General features: G+C 37.5%; 1 protein-coding gene and 1 pseudogene across 2 annotated transcripts in view; one reads left to right on the top strand and one right to left on the bottom strand.

The window, feature by feature from the left end:
- NPAT (nuclear protein, coactivator of histone transcription) overlaps positions 1-24371 on the bottom strand; it is a 55100-nt gene that overhangs the window by 26290 nt on the left and 4439 nt on the right. For both annotated transcript variants that reach the window (XM_028105879.1, XM_028105880.1), the window contains exons 2-6: positions 10122-10240; positions 5568-5628; positions 3939-4011; positions 1751-1791; positions 699-932 (exon numbers count right to left, since the gene is read on the bottom strand). In XM_028105879.1, coding sequence (XP_027961680.1) covers positions 699-932; positions 1751-1791; positions 3939-4011; positions 5568-5628; positions 10122-10240 — 528 coding nt within the window. The remainder of the gene's footprint in view (positions 1-698; positions 933-1750; positions 1792-3938; positions 4012-5567; positions 5629-10121; positions 10241-24371) is intronic.
- LOC114211471 (U4 spliceosomal RNA) lies at positions 8628-8695 on the top strand (annotated as a pseudogene).

The raw sequence follows: 24371 nt of genomic DNA, 5'->3' as shown, positions 1-24371 counted from the left end.
AATACAGTACAGTCTGAACCAAAAATAACAATGCAGAACAGAGGAACTGTAAGTATAAACTAAGTGTACACTATAGTGTGTGTATACCGTTTTTTCTTTTCTTTTTTTTTTAATACTAAGTGTTTTTACCCAGTGGTGTAAACGAGCCTGGAGAGAAGATGGAAATGAGGGAGGATGTAACAGATGGTGATAAATTTTAGCTGCACACAAGAGAAAGAAGATTGGTCTAAGAAGTGAGACAGCTGACACCTGAATTTTTATTCCAACTCTGTTATTAACTAGTTTTTGCCCCTTACTATCATGCGTTTTCAATAGTTTCAAGTATACAAGATATACCAGATGGTCTCTAAGTTTATCCCTAGCTCTCAGATTCACAGAAATATGAAGGATTTGCAACATGCAGAAATGGAGGTGTACGGGAAGAACATTCCTCACTGTAGAACAGACTGGCATGAACAGAGATAAGGTAGTCAAATGTGTATTACTTTTAAAATCAAATATATAGAATAGAAATAATCCTAGATTAAAAGTTCTCATTAGTAATATGCTTACTTTAAGGCAAACCTACCCAAAGTGTATTCTACTTCCAGCCTCTTGTCTTTTTTTTTTTGCTATGATTTTATAAAACAAATATAAAAGTGTAGCATATCATCTGTTTATACAATTACAAAATTTCAGAGAAGAAAATTTAAACTTACTGGCAGCAGTGTCTTGTGACTGTGAATGGTTGACCACTATAAAATTTGATCTCAAAGGAGCTGAAATCTGGCCAGCCGGCCGATTAACCTGTGTAGCTGTGGGAGGAGGAGGGGGAGTAGGAGTACACTGCCCTGAAAGATACGCTAAAGTCAGCAAGTCTGAACTGACGGGCGCTGCTTGAGCCGCAAGCCTTCTCTGTCGTTTGATTTCTGCAATGCCACTTCTTGTTCGGACTGAAACACATGAGCATTTAAAAGTTAACTGTTGGAGTACTCTGGCAATTTTAACAAGTCTACATGATACATGTCCTATTATTTAACATGTGAAATCTACAGATTAAAAAAGAGCCCTTGAAATATCAACTAAATTTATGTTGAAATTGGGTGGTAATTTCCTATGAAACAAACTGAAGTGAGTATAGCTGAACCTTGTACAGCACAGGGGTTAGGAGCACCGACCCTCTGTACGGATGAAAATCCAACTATAACTTAGGATTCCCCAACAACCTAACTAATACCTAATATTCACTAGAAGCTGTGCCAATAACCAATACTTAACTCATATTTTGTATGTTATACTGTATTCTTACAATAAAGCAACCTAGAGAAAACAAAAGGTTAAGAAAATCACAGGAAGTGAAAATACATTTACACTCCTGTACTGTATTTAGAAAAAAAATCTGTGAATAAGTGGACCCATACAGTTCAAAGCAGTGTGGTTCAGCACACACAACCTCCATAAATCTACGAGTATATTTCTTCTGTAATAATTCATACTGATAATACCTCTACAAATCAAGAAACAAACCTTTAAGTGAGAATTAAAAAGATGTGAATACATCAGAGCCATTGAGAAAAAACAGGGAGTATTTCAAATGTTTATTTCTGTAATAAATGAAAATATTTCTTATTATGATAATAACTGTACTTAGAAGAGCAGTAGTTTAAACAAATTACTTAGCACAAATGTACTGTTAATGAAAATGTTCATCTGATAGTATGAGTATGAAGTAATTCTGAACATTATTTATAGTTTAAAGTTGAATACCAACCTCTCTGATTAGCAACAAAGCCCGGGGAACTTTGCATGCTCCTAACAAATAAAACAAAATAGTTAGACATGAAAAAATTTCTGCTGCCAAGATACATTCTAATTTAGTAACAGACCTGAAGTAAACTGAATTAAAGGGCAATAGATCTCTCTCAGACAAAAAAGACAAGCACATTTTTTTTGAGGGGGTGACCAAATCTTACTTGCTTTAGAAGAGTAGCAGGTAAGCACACTCACGCACATACGATTTTAATCATCAAGCTTCTATCCAGTGCAGTATGCATTAGAGAACTCTGACATCCCATCAAGAATTTGACATGACTTTAGGAAGTCTACGTATTTAAGAAAGTTGTGTATAATTACCGTTACCACTAGAGATACCTTCCCAGAGAAATTCTGATTTTGCATAGGACTCCATAAATACTCCAGAATCCCAAAGTTAACTTCAAAGGACATCCTGATTTTATCAAATTTATGACTATAAAACTATTTTATCCAGCCTCTAACAAGAGAGAAAAGCAAAGATATAATTCACAATATAAGGTGATTCTCCTTTTATTATGGTTACCCAATCACGGATACTGCTATCTTTCTGGGAAATCTATTAAATAAGTCTCTACCAACAAGAGCAACAAAACTTACTAAACTGATTAAGCATTTTTTTTAAAAGATTATTTATTTGAGAGAGAAAGAGAGAGGGGGGGAAAGAGAGAGGGAGAGTGAGAGGGAGAAGCAGACTTCCCACTGAGCAGAGAGAGTCTGACGTGGGGCTTGATCCCAGGACCCTGAGATCATGACCTGAGCCAAAGGCAGATGCTTAACCAACTGAGTCACCCAGGCATCCCTGAATAAGCATTTTTAATAACACACAAACCAACCTGGAGAATACCTGGTTAAGAGCCTTTTATTTTTATGTAGTACCTTGTCAATAAGATATCTCAGTAACTTACAAATATTTATAGGTGTTAAATTGTGAATTTTTTTTTTAAAAAAGATTTTTAGAATTTATTTATTTAGAGAGAGACACCGTATGAGCAGGGGGAGAGGCAGAGGGAGAGAATCTCAAATAGACTCCCTGCTCAGGGGGGAGCCCGATGCAGAGCTCAATCCCAAGACCCTGACATCAGAACCTGACCAGAAATCAAGAGCTGGATGCTTAACTGATTGAGCCACAGGTGCCCCAAATTATGAATGTTTTTGAAAGATTATTTGAAAGAGGAAATGAGTTGAAATGGGGGAAAAAAGGTAAGACTGTCAAATGAGATGTGGTACAAAGTTAGATAGAAAGCATTTGGAGCCACTTCAGGGTTTAAACTGAGGAAGGAATGGAGCCCCTGCTGAGGTGTTTTTTTTTTTTTTTACAGATTTATGTATTTTACAGAGAGAGAGAAAGGGAGCAGGAGCAAAGGGCAGAGGGAGGGAGAATTCCAAGCAGATTCCCTGCTGAGTGCAGAGCACCACATGGGGCTCAGTCTCACAACCATGAGATCATGACCTGAGCCAAAACCAAGAGTTGGATGCTCAACCGACGGAGCCACTCAGGGACCCCAAGACCCTGCTGAATTTATGTTGGGTATTCACCTGTAGCTCTAGGAGAAAGGGTAAAAAACTGTTTTCATACTAGATTCTAAAGTTAAATAAGAGATGTTATAATTGATACCAATAAGGGCTGGCATCCAAGGCCATGACATGACCTAGGTAAAAGGTAGACACTGCTACCATGAGGAAATTCTAAATTTAGAAGATCCCAGAAGTAGATTACTCAAGTTTGTTTCTTTACAGGGCAAGAACCAATGAGGCATGAATTCAACACATCAATTCTTTGCATGAGTAACCAAGATGCAACTATGTAAGGAAATTCACACAAGACTGGCATTAGATTTGTATTCTAGCCAGAGATCTGCCTCTAACTTGCTATGGGAACATGGGAATATTATTAAACACCTATAAATCTCAATTTTCTTATTTCTAAACATTTTATTCAAGTATGCATTTTATGTCAAATTATTCCAATAAAAAACAAATGAGTATCAATAATCTTTAGAGTAAATTTAAAATTAGATCCGTATCACAGAAATGCACTGTGTGGGTCTTAAGAAGATTTAAAACTGAACAGCTTCCTACATGTGTTTGCATTACAAAATGATCACGCATATTCTGATAAACTTACTATACAGGCTTTTTATTACCTGATCTGAGAAAGTGTATGGTCTAACTTCTTCCATAGAGATGACATAATTGCTGGGACATCATTTGATGTTTCTAGAGCATAAGAGGAAAAGTTTCTTAATAAATACAGTCAAAGAAAATTCATCACTTAATTTAGACACAAAGTGAACAAGGAAAACAAACTTTCCTCTAAGCTGCTGACATGTCACAAACTAAGAAATAAGCCTATCTTGTAAAATGACCTACAAAGCTATAAACGAGACTGCCTTCTTTTCTTAAGCCATTGAGTATCAGATGCAATGAGTGGAAATAGAAATTTGTAAAGCCTCTGAAGCTTTTATAGATCAATTTTATATCTTCTTTGCATTAAAAAAAGACACTCTTTTTTTAAAGATTTAAGTAATCCCTACATCCAACATGGGGTTCGAACTTAACAACCTACGATCGAGAGTCACATGCTCCACCGACTGAGCCAGTCATGCGCCCCTCAAAAGGGCAAACTATTTTAAATCTGTTCTATTTGACATCATATTACATTTGAATGTTAATTAAAATAATCTGATTTATAATAAACATCATAAAGGTTATGCAAACTCCTGTATGGAAATTATTTTTCTACAACCAATGTTTTTATGTCCAAATCACTGCGATCACTCAGCAACCCCTTAATAAAAGCCCCACCAGTTACTATACTTAAGTTACAGGTAAAATTCCTGAGGACGGATTAATTTTTTTTTTTAGAATATGCTCTAAAAGCCCACAGTAATGGGAAACTTCTAGGATATTTAAAATCTTTACTATATACTTATAAAAAAACTCAAACCAGAGAAAGCTACCCAACATAAAAATGGGATTAAACCTTTGTAGTCCAATAGCATATTGTTTCTGAAGTTATTTACACTCTAAATATTCCTGTAAGAATATTTAGGCCTATTACATTTTTTTTTCTAGTGCTGTGATCTTGGAAAAAGTTAATATGGCTTCTCTAATTCTGTTTTCTGATACTTACTTAAAAATTATCTTAACAACCAATACCTGTAACTGGGTTATTTTAAAGACTGAAGTAAAACAAAGGAAAGCATTCAGCATAAAGCTGCCTAGAGACAAATACTCAAAGTAATAAATAAGCATCAGTCCTTTTTTTCAATGTTATTATTTTATGGTAATTCTTTTGTTAATGTTGTGAATTATAAAAATAATCAGTATTGGAGAATAAAACAATTTTAACTTCCCCCCTAAAATATTACTTAGGCAAATATTATTTTATATTCTGGTTAATATAAACCAGAATTTTATGACTGGTTCCTGTGTTGAGATTTAGACTGCCAAGACCTTAAAATTAAAATATTGACTTGAAATTCTGTAACACATAGAACATGTTCATCAGTTTAGACACTTAGACTTGAGTTTTATTTAAGAAAATTATTTTGTTATATTCTCTAGCTTTCAGATTTTTGCCATTGATTTATTAATCAATATAAATGCAAACTAATTAGATATCTCCCAGTAAAACGTATCTCATCATAACTGAGACAAATTTTCTTTTGGCTTTTAGGAGGCATTAATAGCCTTTAAAAATTGTTTCCAATTAAAACTATTAGATAAATCCTGTATAAAATAGAAAAGAATCCCTAACCCTCAATTCTTACCTTTTGCTTTCATAGCTACATACTCATTCAGAATTGTTGTCAGGTTTTTTCCAAACAAGGACTGAAAAGAAAAAGATCAAGCATTATAAAAGTTGTGCAATACTACTAATAATTTCCCACCATGAAACATTTCACTGTATAAAGTTATAAAAGATCTGGATTTTTTGATGAAGAACAGATTAGGATAAGAACAGCTTATCAAAAATGATGAGTCACTTAAGTTAAGGGTTGCATCAAACCTACAAGTCATGAATCTTGTCTGTTTGCATAAGACACTGTGACTATGTTTCATTAGCTAAGATAGTCCAAAGGCAGAAAAGCAGTTTTCAGCTGTGGGGTAGGGATCTAGTCACGTAACTTTCTTTTTTTTTTAAGATTTTATTTATTTATTTAAGAGAAAGTGAGAGGGAGAGGGAGAGACAGAGAGCATGAGCTGGGGGTGGGGGAGGCGCAGTGGGAGAGGGAGAAGCAGACTCCCCACTGAGTAGGGAATCCAATGCGGGGCTTGATCCCAAGATGCTGGGATCATGATCTGAGCTGAAGGGAGATGCTTAACCACTGAGCCACCCAGGTGCCCTCAGTCACATAACTCTTTAAAAACAGTAAGGACTCACTCCTAATTTGCCCTATCCTGAAAGCCATGTGAATCTGCCAAAAGACAAAGTGAAAAAACACTGAGCATAAGAGAGAGCCTTGACCAGCACCTTCCTATTTTCACTTCTATCCTCTCATAAACTTGTTTTCCTCCACCGCCCCGCCCTCCCGTTTCTCCTACTACTAAAGTGCAGGTTTTTATTACCTCAAGTTTGAAGTCATAAGAATCTGGAAGGCTTACTTTCGTATGTAAAAGTGGACATGTTAATTCTTAATTCATGAATCATTTGTTGTGAAGATTAAGGATACATGAAACATGTCTAAGACAACGTCTAACACAGGACAGGTGATCAGTTTCCTTTTCTCTCCTGAAGATTTCTACTTTGTTCTGTCTTAACTAGCGCCTGAGAAGTTTGGGGATTTGCTTAATACTAACTTGGTCATTCTACCTTGCCTTATTTCTAGTAGCTAACATTAATTTGTGAATGACTGGTATTGTGTCCCCCAAAATTCACGTCAGGACACAGTGGAGAAAGTGGCCATCTATTAAGCCGGGAAGACAGCCATCACCAGGAACTGCATCAGGAGCACTTTGATCTCAGACTTCCTAGCTCCAGACCTGGGAGAAGATCTAGGGGTTAGGTGTGCATTTAGCTACTGGGGAACCACTGCAGCTGGGCCCTCACAGCAGAAAGCTACGCAACCACACAGACATGCGAATCCAAATAAACAAACACACCTATATCTGTATAGATTTGTACAAATATTAAACATGGCTTCATAGTGGTATCTCTGACTACAATTCAACACCACAGGTTTCATTCTTAGGCTTATCTGTATCTTCTTTCTCCCAGAGTCCTGGCTCCAATTATCTACATCTTACTTATTTGTTGAGAACGGCTAATTTAGAGGAACTCAGGGGAATTTATTTAAGATTCATTCATGCTGTTGTGTGAATCAACAGTGTGTTGCCTTTTATTTCTTAGTAGTATTTGATTCTATGGCTATACCATAGTTTACCCACTTACTGGCTGAAGGACGGTGTGGTGGTTTCTGATTTTTGACCATCACATATGAACATTAGTGTGCAGGATTTTGGGTGAGTAATGTTTTTCAATTCACTTCAGTAAATATCTGGGTGTATGAGTGCTGGGTCTCATGCGGAATGTATGTTTAACTTCATAAACAATTGTCAATCTGTTTCCCAAAGTGGTTGTATGATTGAGTTGAATGAGCAATGAATGAGTGCCTACTGCTTTGCATCCTTAGGGCTAAGTATCTGACAGTTTTTAAATGTTTTTTTACATTAGCTGTTCTAATAGATATATATTGGTATCTCCTTATTCATTTGCATCTTTCCAATAACAATAGATTTGGAGTTTTTTTCCTTTTCAAGTTTTTTTTCCATAAGCTTATTGCCATCTTTAGATCTCCTGCCCATTAAAAATTTCATTTGTGGGGGCACCTGGGTGGCTCAGTCATTAAGCGTCTGCCTTCGGCTCAGGTCATGATCCTAGGGTCCTGGGATCAAACCCCACATCGGGCTCACTGCTCAGTGGGAAGCCTGCTTCTCCCTCTCCCACTCCCCTGCTTGTGTTCCTGCTCTCGCTCTCTCGCTCTCTAAAAGTAAAATCTTAAAAAAATTTTTTTTCTTCCTTTTTTAATTTAACAGTTTTTTAACGGGTATGCTCGGTACAAATCCTTTACCACAGATGTGATAATGTAAATAGTTTCTTTCAGCCTGTGGCTTGTCATTCTTGGAACAGTTTATTGTAGAGCAAAATTTTTAAATTTTTACAAAGTTTAATTTACCAATTTATCCTTTTATTGTCAGTGCTTTTGGTATCACATCTAAAACTCATCACCAAACCCACGTTTACACAAGTTTTCTCAAAAACAAAAACAAAAAACTTACAGTTCTACATTGCACCTTTGGTCTTTTATCCACTTTGGTTAATCTTTGTATGAGGTATGTGTAAAGGATCTTTTTTTGAATCTGGATGTCTAATTGTTCTATCTCCATTTGTTGATGAAATTACTCTTTCTCCAGTGAATTGCTTTTGCACTTTAGTCAAAATCAGTTGTGTGTGTGTGTCTACATCGGGCTCTATTCTGTTCCACCAATCTAAGTCCCTAACCTCCCTCTAATGTCACTCAATCTTGATTATTAGAGGTTGTTAGTAAGTCTTACAATCAAGTAATGGGAGTCTTCCAACCTATCCTTTTTAAGAATTATTTGGGCTTTTTGTTCCTTTGCTTTTCCATGTAAAATTTAGAATTCAGCTTGTTGCTATCTACAAAAATGTTTGTGGGGATTTTGATTGTAATGGATATATAGATTAAAATGGGGAGAACTGACATCTTAAATGAACACAGTATGTATGATATTCTCCAGCAGTTTTGGAGGTTTTTTCAGGTTTCCTCCATAGATAAGCATGTTGTCTATGACAACTGAAATGAATCTGAAGCTTTGCATAGTGGCAGTATCATAGCCAATGAGGTTAATCCGAGGCGCGATTATTGCTAATTGAAATGAATCTGAGACATGTTCAAAATAAATTAGCAAAATACTATGTCAAATAACGTAGCTCCAAACTATGTCCATTATATTCCGAATGATGCTCTGTTGGTCTAGTGATATTCTAAAAAAGAGGTGACAACAAGATAACAAAACACCTGTTTTATATTTGTCTAAATTAAGCAAGCAGACATAGGAAAAAAGGGGTTGAGATAAAATACCACAGAGCAGGTGGCTTAAATAACAGGCATTTCTTTTTCTTTTTTTTTTTTTAAAGATTTTATTTATTCATTTCAGAGAGAGAATGAGAGATAGAAAGCACGAGAGGGAAGAGGGTCAGAGGGAGAAGCAGACTCCCCGCTGAGCAGGGAGCCCGATGTGGGACTCGATCCCAGGACTCCAGGATCATGACCTGAGCCGAAGGCAGTCGCTTAACCAACTGAGCCACCCAGGCGCCCCCAGGCATTTCTTATTCTGGAGACTGGTGAGTCCCAAGTCAAGGTGCTGGTCAATCTGGTTCCTGGTGAGGGCCAACTTCCTGGCTTCCAGACATCTCCCTTCTTGCTGTGTGCTCCCATGGCATCCCCTCCATGCCTGTTCGAGGAGAAAGATCTCTCTCTTCCACTTCTTATAAAGGCAATAATCGCATCACAAGGGGCCCAAACTCATGACCTAATCTAAACCTAATTAATTCCCAAAGGCCCCACCTCTAAACCATCACATCGGTGCTTAGGGTTTCAACCTATGAATTTTGGAGGAACACAAATATTTAGTCCATAGCAGGCAGAAAACAAGTGAGCCCCAAGATAAGCGGTAGTGAAACTGCTGTTAGAAATGAGAGTGTCGGGGCGCCTGGGTGGCTCAATCGGTTAGGCGTCTGCCTTTGGCTCAGGTCATGGTCCTGGGGTCCTGAGGAGATTGAGCCCCGCATCGGACTCTCTGCTTGGCGGGGAGCCTCCTTCTCCCTCTCCCTCTGCTGCTCCCCCTGTCAAATGAATAAAAAATAAAAAGAAATGAGAGTATCTTTTTTTTTTAAAGATTTATTCACTTGACAGAGAGCGAGTGAGCCAAAGAGCACAAGCTGGGGTGGGGGGTGGGGGGGGACTGGGAGAGGGAGAAGCAGGCTCCCCACTGAGCAGGGAGCTCGATCCCAGGACCCCGGAATCATGACCTGAGCCAAAGGTAGACGCTTAACCACATGAACCACACAGGCGCCCCGAGAGTGTTATTTTGAAACTGATTCTTAGAAGCAAAGTTGCCAGCTTTGGCATAAGCGTGTGAAAAGAAGAGCTGGCCTTCTTCAGGTCTTTCTAGTCATGCATTAATACTATCAAATGTCTACCAATTTTGAAACTGCTAATGAGCTGATGTTAAGACTGCTGTTTATAGTCTCTCATGTTGGTCATTGAGGAACTATTTCCCTTAAGGAACAAATCACTCACCAGTAAGCAGGCTGGAATAAAACCTTCATCTGTACAATGTTCTGCGTATTCTTTTAAATTTGAACTTTCCAAAATAAAAGTTTGGCAGGTAGAAGTGAGGTTTTCCTGTTGTAAGTAACCTAAATGAAAAACAGAAGGTTAGGTAATTCCAGTAACTTCGGTACTTTCGCCCCAATGCAACAGAAACACAGTTTCATATCACAAATGGAACCTCAGGTGGAATGTGCTGGGTTTCTGCAGCCTTGCCCAGAACCACCAGTTTGTGCTGCAGTACAAAGCAGTCTTCATAGAATACGTGGTTGTTTGATGGAAAAAACTCTAGCTAACCTAAAAACATATGGTATCTGATAAAGTACAATTAATGCAGAGTAATGCTTACAAGTGAATCTATAAGTAATGATACATAAGAGGAGAACTAATAAAGAAATTCTCCATAACCTCCATACTGGCCAGGCTGGCAGACAATTATATAAGTAACTTACTGGATTATTAAGAAACTACATCCTCCCAATGTTGCTATTTACTTGTACACTTCACTTATCTGCCTAACGGTTTAAGAGGAAAAATGAACAAAAGATCTGCTTTGAAGGAAAGCAAAGAAAGGCACTCCTTTGATTTTTTAATTTATGCCTTTGGGAATCAAAACACTATTTCAACAACAACGTTAGCATTTACATCTAACTGACATTTACGGAACAATCTTATTTATCAGTCCTTGGTACTTGCACACATATGAACACTTCATTTGTCTTGACTAGCAGCCTATCTTTGTTCTTTTGTTTCTTAGCATTATTGGCGTTTACCTAAACCCACCACTAAAAACAGCAGTATAATACTGAAAGAATATCGGATAGGATATTGGGAGACCAAGTTTTTACTCTATTTGGTTAAATTAAGCATTGTGAATTTGGGGCAAAAAATATCACGTATCTTCCAGGACTAGGGTGCTTCATCTGTAAGGCATCACACTTGCCTTGACTTGTGGATCAAATCTGGTGAAATTACTCCCTTGTGTAAAGCCCTTCAATCACTTCCCATAGCACTCAGTTAAACTTCTAAATTCTGAGCAGCTTCAGCTGGAATGACCATTTAAGGACCTCCAAAAATCCTCTCCTCCATAAAAGCAATGAGAACACTGGCACAAATGGTTAAAAAGAGAAAAACTTTTACAGAACTCAGAAAATAATCAAAGTCTTGGGAGCATTTAAGAAAAATAGAAGAACTTCAGTAATAATGAACACTGTGGCATTTTAACTTGCTCTATTCTCATGCTCATATCCCCGGCTGAGTGGTATACTTGTTTTAAATGTGATTCCAGGCTATTGATTTTCAAACAGCCTAGCAGCCAATGGAGGGATCAGATAGGGATGGAATTTTTCCAAAGACTCATTCCCATTCCCAGAATAATTTGATCTGCGTAAAAATTACCTGGAAACCTCCACTTGCATGGCTGGTCTTTGAACTGAATCAGAATTTACCCAGTGCAAAGAACCTTCTCCTTTAAGATGTTTGCCTAAAACTATCAGCAGGAATAGCTTAACACTACAACTATCAGTGACGAAGAGTGGGACAAACAAGCTAAACAAAACAAAACAAACCAAAACATACAGAGACACACACACACACACACACACACACACACACACACACACACACAAAGCTGGGGTATGAACAGTCCACAGCAGGCTCTGAAAAGTTAGGATATATTCCTGGGATATTAGAAGGACATGTACAAGTGTAGGGCAGTGCACATAGAAGAGATCTGACAAGGCCCTAAGCTCTCACCTCTGGGTGACCAGTAAGGCTCTGAGTAAGCAGGCTAAGGCAGAGTTGCCAACTGCTTAGCTGAATGTTCAAGCATGCCCCAACATACACCCAGCCCCTTGACAAACAATGGGAGACTTATGGACTCCAAGCTTTAAAAAAAAAAAAAATTCAGTGTCCAATCATAGAATATAAACTCAAAGAATAAAGACTTTACAGATTTAGTTCAGGCAGCAGTTCACAGCAACTGCTGAAACAACAAAGAGCCGTAACAAACATGAGGGAGGCAGGAGAATTTGATTACAAAAGCTGTCACATTATATTATTTAAAATGTCTAATTTACAGCAAAAAAATATGAGACATGCAGAGAAACAAGAAAATATGTTTCATATACAAGGCAAAAATAGGGGCACCGGATGGCTCAGTCAGGTAAGTGTCTGCCTTCGGCTCAGGTTATGAGCCTGGAGTCCTGGGATCGAGACCCACATCCAGCTCCTTGCTCAGCGAGGAGTCTGCTTCCCCCTATACCCCTCACCCTGCTCGTGCTCTAATAAATAAAAACTTAAAAAAAAAAAAAACGCAAGGCAAAAATAAAAGCAGTCAACAGAAATCATCCCTAAGGAAGCCAAGAGTTAAAACTTTAAAAAACTTTAGTTTTTACCTAGAGTTAAAACTTAGTATCAGCTACTTCATTTTTTTTTTTTTGACACAGAGAGAGCACAAGCAGGGGGAGCAGCAGCAGAGGGAGAAGCAGACTCCCCGCTGAGCAGGGAACCCAATGTGGGACTTGATCCCAGGACCCTGGGATCATGACCTGAGCCAAAGGCAGACGCTCAACCGACTGAGCCACCCAGGTGCCCCAGCTACTTCATTTTTAAAAGATCTGAGAGAGAAAGAAAGAACAAGCATGAGCGTGGTGGGGAGGGGCAAAGGGAGAGGGAGGGAGAGGGAGGGAGGGAGATACTTCAGCAGTCTCTGCACTTAGATCAGAGCCTGATGCAGGGCTCAATCTCATGATTCTGAGATCACAACCTGAGGTGAAATCGAGTCGGACGCTTAAACGACTGCCTCACCCAGACATCCCCAAAATCAGTTGTTTTAAATAAATTCAGGGAACTAAAGAAAACTATTCCTAAATATCTAAAAAAAATTATGAGAGCAATATTTCATCAAAAAGAAGTAAGAAAAACAGAAATTATACAAAAAAAAACCCCAAGTAGAAATTCTAGGGTTGAAAAGTATAACAACTAAAATGAAAAATTCCCTAGAGTGGGGACTCAACAGCAGATGTGAAGAGCAGATGAAAGAATTAGTGAACCTGAACACAGCTCAAATGAGATTATCCAGCATAAGGAACAAAAACAAAACAAAACAAAAAAATCACAAAAAGTTAACAGTCTTTGAGACTTGTGGAACACTATCAGTTGTGCCAACATAAGCATAATCAAAGTCCCAGGGGAGGAGAGACAGAAAAAGGCAGAAGGAATACTTGAAGAATTAATGTCCAAATAATGAACATCCAAAATTTGAAAATTATTTATTTAGGAAGCTCAATAAATTCCAAGTAGGATACATGGAAAGAATTTCATATCTAGACATCTCATAATCAAATTGTCAGAAGACAAAGAGAATTTGGAAAGCAGAGAGAAACAGTTCATCACTTCACAAGGGATCCTCAGTAAGATTAACAGCTTTTTTCTTCATGAGAAACCATGGAGGCCAGAGGCAGGGAGATGAGGTAAAGTGCTAACAATAACAAAAATCCAACCAAGACCAACAAAACCCCTTCAAAATGGAGACATTAAGCTACTCCCAGATTAAAAATACAAAATGAAACAAAACCCAAAGACATTGTTGCCAGCAGACTTGCCCTTTAAGAAATATTAAAGGGAGTCCTTTAGGCTAAAATTAAAGGACGCTAGACAGTGAAACAAATCCATGTTAAAAAAACAAAACACACCACTAAAGGTAACTGTACAGGTAAACATAAAACAGTACAAATTACTTTTTGTTTGTAACTCCCTGCTGTTGTAAACGACAACTGTATATAGTAAGTATAAATCTGGGTTGGTGACCATATAATGATGAAGATGTAATTTTTATCACCTTAAAAGCAAAAAGGGGGATGAGAATGGAGTTATAGAGGAGCAAAGTTTTTATATACTACTTAAATTAAGCTGGTATCAATCCAAACAAGATTGTTTTAAGTTACTTGTAAACTTCAAGCAATCACTAAGAAAAAGGCTCAAAAATAAAAAATATAAAGGAAACAATGGGCGGGGGGGTGGCGCCTGGGCAGCTCAATTGGTTAAGTGTTCAGACTCTAGTTTTTGGGATAGAGACACACACACACACACACACACACACACACACACACACACACACACACACGGCTCTGTGCTCATCAGGGAGTTGCCTTGAGGATTCTCTCTCTCCCTTAGCCCCCTCCCTGCTCGCCTGCACGTGCTCTCTAAAATAAATTAAGAAAAAAAAAGGAAACAAGGGAATTAAAATGGTAAATTGGAAATATTCAACACAAAAAAGGCAGTAATAGAAGAGCAACAGAAAAAGTAAACATAATATATATATATAGACTACAAGTATCAAAATAGCAGGCAAAATCCTCACCTTATAAGTAATTATATTAAGTGATAATGGATTACACAATAAAAAGGTACACACAGAATGAATAAAAAATATGATCCAACTATATGCTTTTGACAACACACACTTTACATTCAAACACACAAATAGGTTGAAAATAAAAGGATGGAAAAAGATATAACGTTCATACAGTAACTAGGAGCTGGAGAGGCTATACCAGTATCAGACAAATTAAGACAAATATTGTTAGTAGAAACAAACATAATGATAAGATATTTAATGAATCAAAAAGAGAACAATTACAAGTATATATGCATGTAACAACCAAGGCCCCCAAAAACATGAAGCTAAAACTAACAGAAGTGGAACAAGAACTAGACAATTCAACAAGAAGTTACAGACTTCAACATCCTACTTTCAATAATGAATAGACCAGAGAGCTCAGTCAGGAATGAGAAGGCTTGAACACTATAAACCAACCAGACATAACAGACATCTATAGCATACTCCACCCAACAACAGCAGAATACACATTCTTCTCAAGTGCATGTGAACATCCTCCAGGATAAACCACTCATTAGGACATAAAAAAAGTTTCAATAAATTAAAAAAGACAAATTATATAGAGTATACTCTCTGACAATAGACTAAAATTAGAAATCAGTAATAAGAAAGTCACAAATAGGGCGCCTGGGTGGCTCAGTTGGTTAAGCGACTGCCTCCGGCTCAGGTCATGATCCTGGAGTCCCGGGATCGAGTCCCGCATCGGGCTCCCTGCTCGGCAGGGAGCCTGCTTCTCCCTCTGACCCTCTTCCCTCTCGTGCTCTCTGTCTCTCATTCTCTCTCAAATAAATAAATAAAATCTTTAAAAAAAAAAAAAAGAAATTCACAAATATGTGGAAATTAAACAACACTCTCCTTAATAATCAAAGGGTCAAAGAAGAAAACAAAAGGAAAGTAGAAAATATTTTGAGATAAACAAAAACAAAATGCAACATACTAAAACTTATGGATGCAGCTAAAGAAGTGCTTAGTGGTACATTTATATCTGTAAGTACATTTCAGAGATGAAAGATCTCTAACCAATAACCTATTTTTTCATTTTATGAACTAGAAAAGCAAACTAAACCCAAAAGAAAGCAGAAGGAAGAAAGTAAAAGATCAGAGAAGAAAAATCAATTAAAAGAGAAAAATCTAGGAAACAAAAAGTTGATTCTCTGAAAAGATCAACAGTAATCAACAATCCTTAAAGAGGCTGACAAAAAAAGACGACTCAAATTCCTAAATTCAAGAAGGAAAGAGGGGACATTACTATCACCCTTACCGAAATATTATAATATTTATATTATAAAAGGATACTATAAACAGTTATATGGCAACAATTTAGAGAGCCCAGGTGAAACAAATACTTCTTAGAGAGACATTAACTGAACCGACTCAAGAATCTACAGAAAATTTGAATAGACCTAAAACAAGTAGAGACTGAACTGTAATACTCTTTTCATAAAGAAAGGCCTAGGATCAAATGGCCTCACTGGTGAATTCTATCAAATATTGAAAGAAGTTTCACCAACTCTTTAAAAAAACAAAAAATAAGAGAGGCCTTTCCATTTCAAACGCTGATACTAGTAATAATCTGATACTAAAACCAGACAAAGACATCATATGAAAACTACAAACCAATATCCCTTATGGAAAAGCAGATGTAACAATTCTCAACAAAATACTAGCAAACTAAATCCATTAACATTTGAAAATGATTATACACCATAACCAAGTGCAATTGTGCCAAAAATGCAAGAGTGAAAATAAAACAAATCAATGTAATACACTCTATTAAAAGAGGGGCGCCTGGGTGGCTCAGTTGTTAAGTGTCTGCCTTCAGCTCAGGTCATGATCCCAGGGTCTTGGGCTCGAGCCCCGAATCGGGCTCCCTGCTCAGTGGGAAGCCTGCTTCTCCCTCTCCCACTCCCCCTGCTTGTGTTCCCTCTCTCACTGTGTCTCTGTCAAGTAAATAAAATCTTTAAAAAAAAAAAAAAAGACTAAAGTCGGCCCAATACATTAATAGAATAAAGAACAAAACCATGTTATCATCTCAACAGATGTAGAAAAACCACTTGACAAAATCCAACACCTTTTCGTAATAAAAATATGAGGAATATAAGGGAATTTCTTCAACCAGATAAAGGCATTTGTGAAAATCACACAGCTAATGTAATACTCAAAGGTTAAAGAGTCAAGCCCATAGGATCAGGGACAAGACCATGCTTGCTCTTGCCATTTCTATGCAACACTGTACTAGAAGTTCTAGTTTGGGCAATTAGGAAAGGAACTGAAGTAAAAAGCGTCCACATTGGAAAGGAAAAAAATCAAATGTCCTCACTTGCAGATGACATGATGCCCTAAATAGAAAATTCTAAGGAATCCATGTACACACAGAAAAACTATTAAAGTCAATAAGTGACTTCAGCAAGGGTTCAGGATAAAATCAGCCGCATTTCTATATACTTGCAATGAACATCCAAAAATGAAAAAACAAAACAAAAACCAATTTTATTTACAAAAGCATCAAAAAGAATAAAATATTTAGGAATTAAGTTTAACAAAAGAAGCGTATGATCCTACTAAAAACTAGAAATATTACTGAAAGATATTAAAGACTAAATACATAGATCTCTCTTGTTTATGGATTAGAAGAGTTAATGTTATTCAGATGTCAATACTCTTAGATTCAACACAATCCCTATCAAAATCTTAGTTGCCTTTTGTGCAGAAATCGACAAACTGATCCTAACATCCACAGGGAAATACAAGGGACCCAGAGTAGTTAAAACAATCTTGAAAATGAAATGGACTTACACCTACCCACTTCAAAACATGCTACAAAACAATAGTAATCAAGGTAATGTGGTACTAGCATAAGGACAGACCTATAGATCAATGGGACAGAATTAACATTCCAGACATTTATGGTCAATCGATTTTCAAAAACAGTGCCAAGTCAGCTCAATGGGGGAAATATTAGTCTTTTCAACAACTGGTGCTAAGAGAACTGGATACCCACATGCAAAACAATGAAGCTGGACCAAAACAATTAAGTTGTACCTCATACCAAATATAAACATCAACTAAAAACAGATCAAATATATAAGTGTAAGAGCAAAAACTGTAAAAGTCTTAGAACAAAACACAGGTGTAAATCTTTTTGATGTAGGATTAGGTAATGGTTTCTTAGGACATCTAAAGAACAAGCAACCAAAGAAAAATTAGATAGACCGAACTTCATCAAAATTAAAAGCATTTGTGCTTTCAAAAATACTATGAAGGAAGTGAAAAGATAATGGACCAGGGTGCCTGGGTGGCTCAGTCGGTTAGGTGTCTGCCTTCAGCTCAGGTCCTGGGATCAGTCTGTATCAGGCTCCCTACTCGGTGGGGAGCCTGCTTCTCCCTCTCCTCCCTGCTTATGCTCTCTGTCCCTATCTCCATCTGTCTCTCTCCGATAAATAAATTAAAAAAAAAAAGACAAGACAATGGACAAAAATTGAAGAAAATATTTGCAAGTCATCTATCTGATAAGGAACTAGAACATATAAAGAACCACTAAGCAAATGAGAAGAGGCTCAACTTCATCAGCAAATAGGAAAATATAAAATCAAAACCACAATGAGATGTATCAATTCATACCCACTAGAATAGTCAGAATTAAGAAAGATAGTGAGTACTGACAGAGATGTGATGAAACTGGAGATCTCACACATTGCTGGTAGAAATGTAAAATGGTGCAAAATCACTTGGGAAGTTCTCAGAAATATTAAACATAGAATTACCACATCACCAAGTGATTCTACTCTTATATATCTAAGAGAATTGAAACAGTATGTCCAAACAAGATTTGTACATGAATGTTCACAGCATTTTTTTAATAGCCAAAAAGTGGAAACAACCTAAATGTTCATCAATGAATGGGCAAAATGTGGAATATCCATTCGGTGGAACATTTTTCAGCCATGAAAAGGAAGTAACTACTTCAGCTTGCCACGACATGTATGAATCTTGAAAACAAGGTTCTAGAAGTCAGATACAAAAGGCCACAAATTGTAGAATTCCATTTACATGTTAAGTCCAGAATAGGGAAATCCACAGAAACAAAAAGTAAATTAATGGTTGCCAGAGTTTGTGTGAAGGGGGCAAATGGGAGTGACTATTAATGGGTCTGGCGTTTCTTTTGAGGATGATGGACATGTTCTGGAATTAACATTGTGGTGATGGTTAAAAAACACTGTGAATATACTGAATATTGTGAATATACTGAAAACCACTGAATTTTACTTGTTGTGGGATGTGGATTATATCTCGATGAAAAAATGTAATCCTACATTAACACGTTATATGAAGCTCTACTTGTTTTGCATCCTTATTTCTTCTTTAGCCTTATATCATGCCATTCCATCTCTCCCAGACTCACTGGTCTTTCAATTCCGCAAATTCACAAATGCTCTGATATCAAGACCACTGTATACTCCATTCCCATTGCTTTGGCAGCTTCTTAGCCTAGCTAATTCCAACTCATTCTTCAGGTCTACGGTTAACTACCACTTCCTCAGAGGCTCTTTTTTTGAATCCTCTTATTACGTGCTATACTCCTCTTACCAGATACTACATTCCCTTATACCTTTCCTTTGCAGTAGACTTATCTCAGGGCTGGTATAATACTCAAGTATTTAACGACTAAAGCAATTATTTAGCTCTCCTCCATATTTAAAATTCTATTCTTTTCACCTGGAACTTTATCTTTAAGCAGGCCCTCCAAGTCAAAAGACTAATTAGAGGGCGCCTGGGTGGCTCAGTTGGTTAAGCGACTGCCTTCAGCTCAGGTCATGATCCTGGAGTCCCAGGATCGAGTCCCGCATCGGGCTCCCTGCTCAGCGGGGAGTCTGCTTCTCCCTCTGACCCTCTCCCCTCTCATGCTCTCTATCTCATTCTCTCTCTCAAATAAATAAAATCTTTAAAAAAAAAAAGACTAATTAGAATGCCTATGAAGTCATTATGTATGAAGATTATTATAAAAGCAAAGGGCAAGAAAATTGTCATCCCATTTTAGGAAATGCCCTAGCTGGGATCTGGGAACCAACTCACCACTTTCTACTTATAGTTGATGAATCAGTTTTCCAACGGCTTGCTCACTAATGCTAGAGAGAGAAACAAAAAATACACAAATAAAAAAAACAAAGATACTGTCCTTTGGATTAGGGGACGACATTTAGAAACCAGAATATACCTTTTATCTCATATACTAGTACTTCAGTGTCTCCAACACTGATATGAAATCATCTCAAATATGAAATCAGATCAAAGACAGATTGCTATTTTCCCTTTATTTTTCACAAATAATGCAATATAAACCCTTACAATTCTATAGCCAGCTGAGAAGCAAATCATTTTTACGATGGTTTGCTTTTTAAGCTACATTATTTGGAATAACTCAGCTGCTACTAGGATTTCACCAATACAGAAATTTAAAATGTATACGAATCACTGGAGTCACTTTGGAGGCAGGCAGCTGGAGCTTTTTATATGTTTCAAAGTTTAAACTGAAGATAATTTCTTTTCATGGGAGAGTTTCAAAAGCATTAAGAACTCCAGATGTATTCATAACCACTTGAGACTTCTAACAGGTGGTGGTGTGAAATCAAATTCCTAATGTGAATTTGCTTTTGTGCAGACCAAACATTCTCAAAAATAACAAAGCACTAAGGGGATGAAAATTGGTACAGGAGAGGCAAGGGAACAAAGAGAAGATCACCCTTTTAATGCATAAATCACAGATGTACATACAATACATGAACACTGTATTTGTGACATTAAAGTATCATGTGGGAGATTAGGGGGGAAAAAGTCTGAAAATACTCCTTAAGGGTGTAATAATGAAATAAGGTTGAGAAACCAACCTAGACTGAATGTAGTGATAGAATTAACCTTTCTCAGAAAAAATATGATCATCAGTGCTAACTACGCTGGCCAAGGAATTATCACAGATGACAGTTTATGGTTTATCTTAAGACATTACACTTCAGTATACACTTGAGAAAAGGCTTGTTAGAAAGCTAGATTACTTCTATAAAGTGTTTAAAAATTATAATGCAATTTAAAATAGCAGTATCTAAGATATTTACCTTCTGCTCTTAAAAACATGCCCAACTTTGAGCACTCTAGAGTTCCCATTTTAGATTACACTTGATGAATTTTGTTTTACTTTATAGAAAAATAAAACAAAGAGCTGAAGTTAATAAACCAATAGTGGAGACAAAATGAAATACTAAATATAATCCAGAAGAATGCAGGAAAAAAAGAGCAAGAAACAAATGGGACAAGTAGAAAACAAATAGCGAGATAGTAGATTCATTTTTTTAAAACTTTTTTTAATTTAGTAAGCCTATGCCCAACGAGGGGCCTGAACTCATGAACTCAAGATCAGGAGTCCCATGCTCTAACAACTGAGTCAGCCAGGCGCCCTGAGATAGATTTCAACCCAATTTAGCAATCCTACTTCTCAAATGAAGTATTTACTCAAATGAAATCAAACATGTCCACACAAAAGCTTGTAAGCAAGGTTGTAAACATTTTATAAGTTTAAATAAGTTATATAAAACCCAAATATCCATCAAGTGGTGAACACATGAATAAAGCATATACACACAGTAAAATACAGCAAAAAAAGGGGGGTGAGTGGGATGGATTTATAGGAAGCTTGCCTTAGAGTAGGGTATGTTAAAAAACAGAACAAGTTCCTGAATAAATGGACAAAAGAATAAAGGAATGGGAAAATGAACAAATGAATAAAAATCTATGATCAAGGACTGTCTTCCTTCAGTATTTTTGGCATTTGAAGGAAAAGCAGTTTACAGCATATATGTAACCCCCTGGACCTCGCTTTCTCCCCTTGTATCATAGAGCAAGCAACTGCTACTTTTCTGGGCCCTTGAGAAGATGAAGAAAGAAGTGAATAAAAGATTTAGTATCTTTAGTCCATAATCATAGAAACCTAGAGTATGTGTAAAGCTATGATGCATGTCTGCAGGGATGTGAGTAGCTAAATCCTGGAAATTCAGGCAGAATGGCTTATTTTATTCTGCAGCCCTGTTTCTGTCTGGTAGCATTGTAATCAATTTATAAGAGAGGAAAAAGAGACTTCAGCATTCTCCACATGATCCATGTTCCCATGGGTAGAGTTGATTCTGTGCTTGTATAGACAACTTATGCACTCCCCCCACCTCTTCTAATGTGGTTGTTAGATGTGACCATAGGATTAAGTTTATATTGAAAGTGTTCCTAGCGCCTTTGCTAGTTCCTTTTGGCTTCTACTCAAACTTAACAGAGATTATTAGAATTAGTATTTGTGATTCCACTGTTTTAAATATTTATAAATGCTTAATTCTTAGATACTTCTGACATTGCTACAGATTTAAACCCCAAGTATAAACATTCCTTTGAGGGTTTTTATCTTGTTCTGATAGTAAAAACTGTCAGAGGCATATGACTTAAACCTGATTTCTAAATGAGATATCCTCTAGCAACCAAAATATCTGATGTGGTTGATATTATTCCACTGCAAAGTACACTTTACCCCAGGGAATATGCTCTAAGAGAAAATTAAAACCTAGCCTCCCACACCAAAGCCCATTAAGTCATTAGGTGGCCCTTCAGTATGTGAGCTTTGTTTTCTTGCTGGGCTGCAGGGCACTAGGACCCCTCCCAGAGACAGTAACAAGTGCCTCCTCCAAGCAGATTTATCCAGGAATCACAAAACTCAGACCTGAGATGGACCTTGGGCTTCCTCAATCTGCAGAAGAGGAAACTGAGTATAGAAGACATTAAACGGTTTTTCCAGGATCTACAGCTGGTTACGAGAAAAGGAAAAAACCCCAAATCCCCACAGCATTCTTTTTTTTTTTTTAAAGAGATTTATTATTTTTTTTTCTTTTTAAGATTTATTTACTTATTTATTCATGAGAGACAGAGGGAGAGAGAGAGAGGGAGGGAGGGAGAGAGAGAGGGAGAGAAGCAGAGGGAGAAGCAGGCTCCCCAAGGAGCAGGGAGCCCGATGTGGGACTTGATCCCAGGACCCTGGGATCATGACCTGAGCCGAAGGCAGACGCTTAACCATCTGAGCCACCCAGGAGCCCTCCCCACAGCATTCTGAAATCACAAATCATAGCCCAAGTGGTCCTGAAGGTGGGGCGAATTATTCTAGACTAATGTGATTTCGATGGTGGAATTAGAATACCATCCAGGTTGATGATTGCTTCAGATGAAAAAAATCCCAATTCTTCAGGGGCATCTGGCTGGCTCAATGGGTAGAGTGTGAAACTCTTGATCTCAAGGTTTGAAGACCGAGTTCCATGTTGGGTACAGAAATTACTTAAAAGATAAATAAAAACACCAAAACCAAAACCAAAACCAAAAAAGTGCAATTTTGGGTAATCTAGAGTTCCCATTTTATTTATTTTTTAAAGATTTATTTATTTGAGAGAGCAAGAGCCGAGTGAGAGGGGCAGAGGGAGAGGGGTACACAGCCTCCAGCAGTGTCCGTGGGCGGAGCCCCACATGGGGCTCCATCTCACGACCCTGAGACCATGACCTGGGACAAAACCAAGAGTGAGATGCATAACCAACTGCCCCACTCAGGTGCCCCCTTTCTTATTTTTTATTTTATTTATTTCTTTTTAAAAGATTTCATTTATTTTTTTTTTGACAGAGACAGAGATAGCGAGAGCAGGAAGACAAGCAGGGGGAGTGGGGGAGGGAGAAGCAGGCTCCCCGCCAAGCAGGGAACCTGACGAAGGGCTCGATCCCAGGACCCCGGGACCGTGACCTGAGCCGAGGGCAGATGCCTAACGACTGAGGCCCCCAGGCGCCCCAATTTTATTTATTTAAGTAGACTCCATGCCCAGTGTGGAGCCCAGTGCGCAGCGTGAACTCACAGCCCTGAGATCAGGACCTAGGCCGAGATGAAGAGTCAGATGCTTAACCGATGAGCCGCTCAAGTGCTCCTAGAGTTCCTATTTTGGGTTGGACTCGATGCTGTTTTACTTTTGTCCTGGGAGTTCCAAAGCAACGCTCTAAGGTGACAGCTGAGCGCTTCCACACTAACAATACACATACGGTTAAGCACTTACGATAAAAATCTTACTCATCACTGTTAAACACTTGATTGTCATCAATTCTCTACCAGAATAATAGGGGAAGTTTTAAGTATAAATTATACCAAATCTCCAATGTTACAATGAAAATACAAAATAGGGAGCAATGATCTCTTATTAGAATACAAATAATTACTCTTTCAATTAACATTAGTGATTCTTCCTTTTTACTCCTTACTAAAAACATCTTGAGAATAAAATAACTATCCTTTGTGTAAACTTACTGACAAAGATGTACAAATAGGTAAGAAAGCATGCCTGAGTTTCCTTTTTTCTTAATATAATATTGTCCTCTGCCTGCTTTTCAATGGAGGTAGAAATGAGTACAAGTTAAACAGACTGAAGGGGAAATATAACCAGAAAAGAGAAGGAAAGATAAAATCCCAACTATATCTAGAGTATTCAAATTTTAGGAACTGAGATGCCAAGAGTCTGCCTTCTATTCTTCCTGTTTATGGAGAGGAAAAGCTAAAGACAGAGGTGCCTGATGAAAAAAGCAAGAGATATCAAACCCCCTGATTTGAAAATATCTCCTTTACATATTCTAATAATTTCCCAGAAGTTTCTGAATTATTACTTAAAAATGTAAGCAATTCTTGGGAAGACTAAACATACAGTGCACCTTATATTACTAGATCTACAAATAACAAAGTTTCTGTCTATAAGGAAGTTATCTAAATG

Source organism: Eumetopias jubatus, unplaced genomic scaffold (genome assembly GCF_037043125.1).
Source record: "Eumetopias jubatus isolate StellerSeaLion01/CBP00866 unplaced genomic scaffold, mEumJub1_p1.0 scaffold_13, whole genome shotgun sequence".
NCBI classification, from domain to species: domain Eukaryota; kingdom Metazoa; phylum Chordata; class Mammalia; order Carnivora; family Otariidae; genus Eumetopias; species Eumetopias jubatus.
Note: the sequence above shows the minus strand (reverse complement) of the source record. Positions and strands in the feature narration are given on the sequence as shown.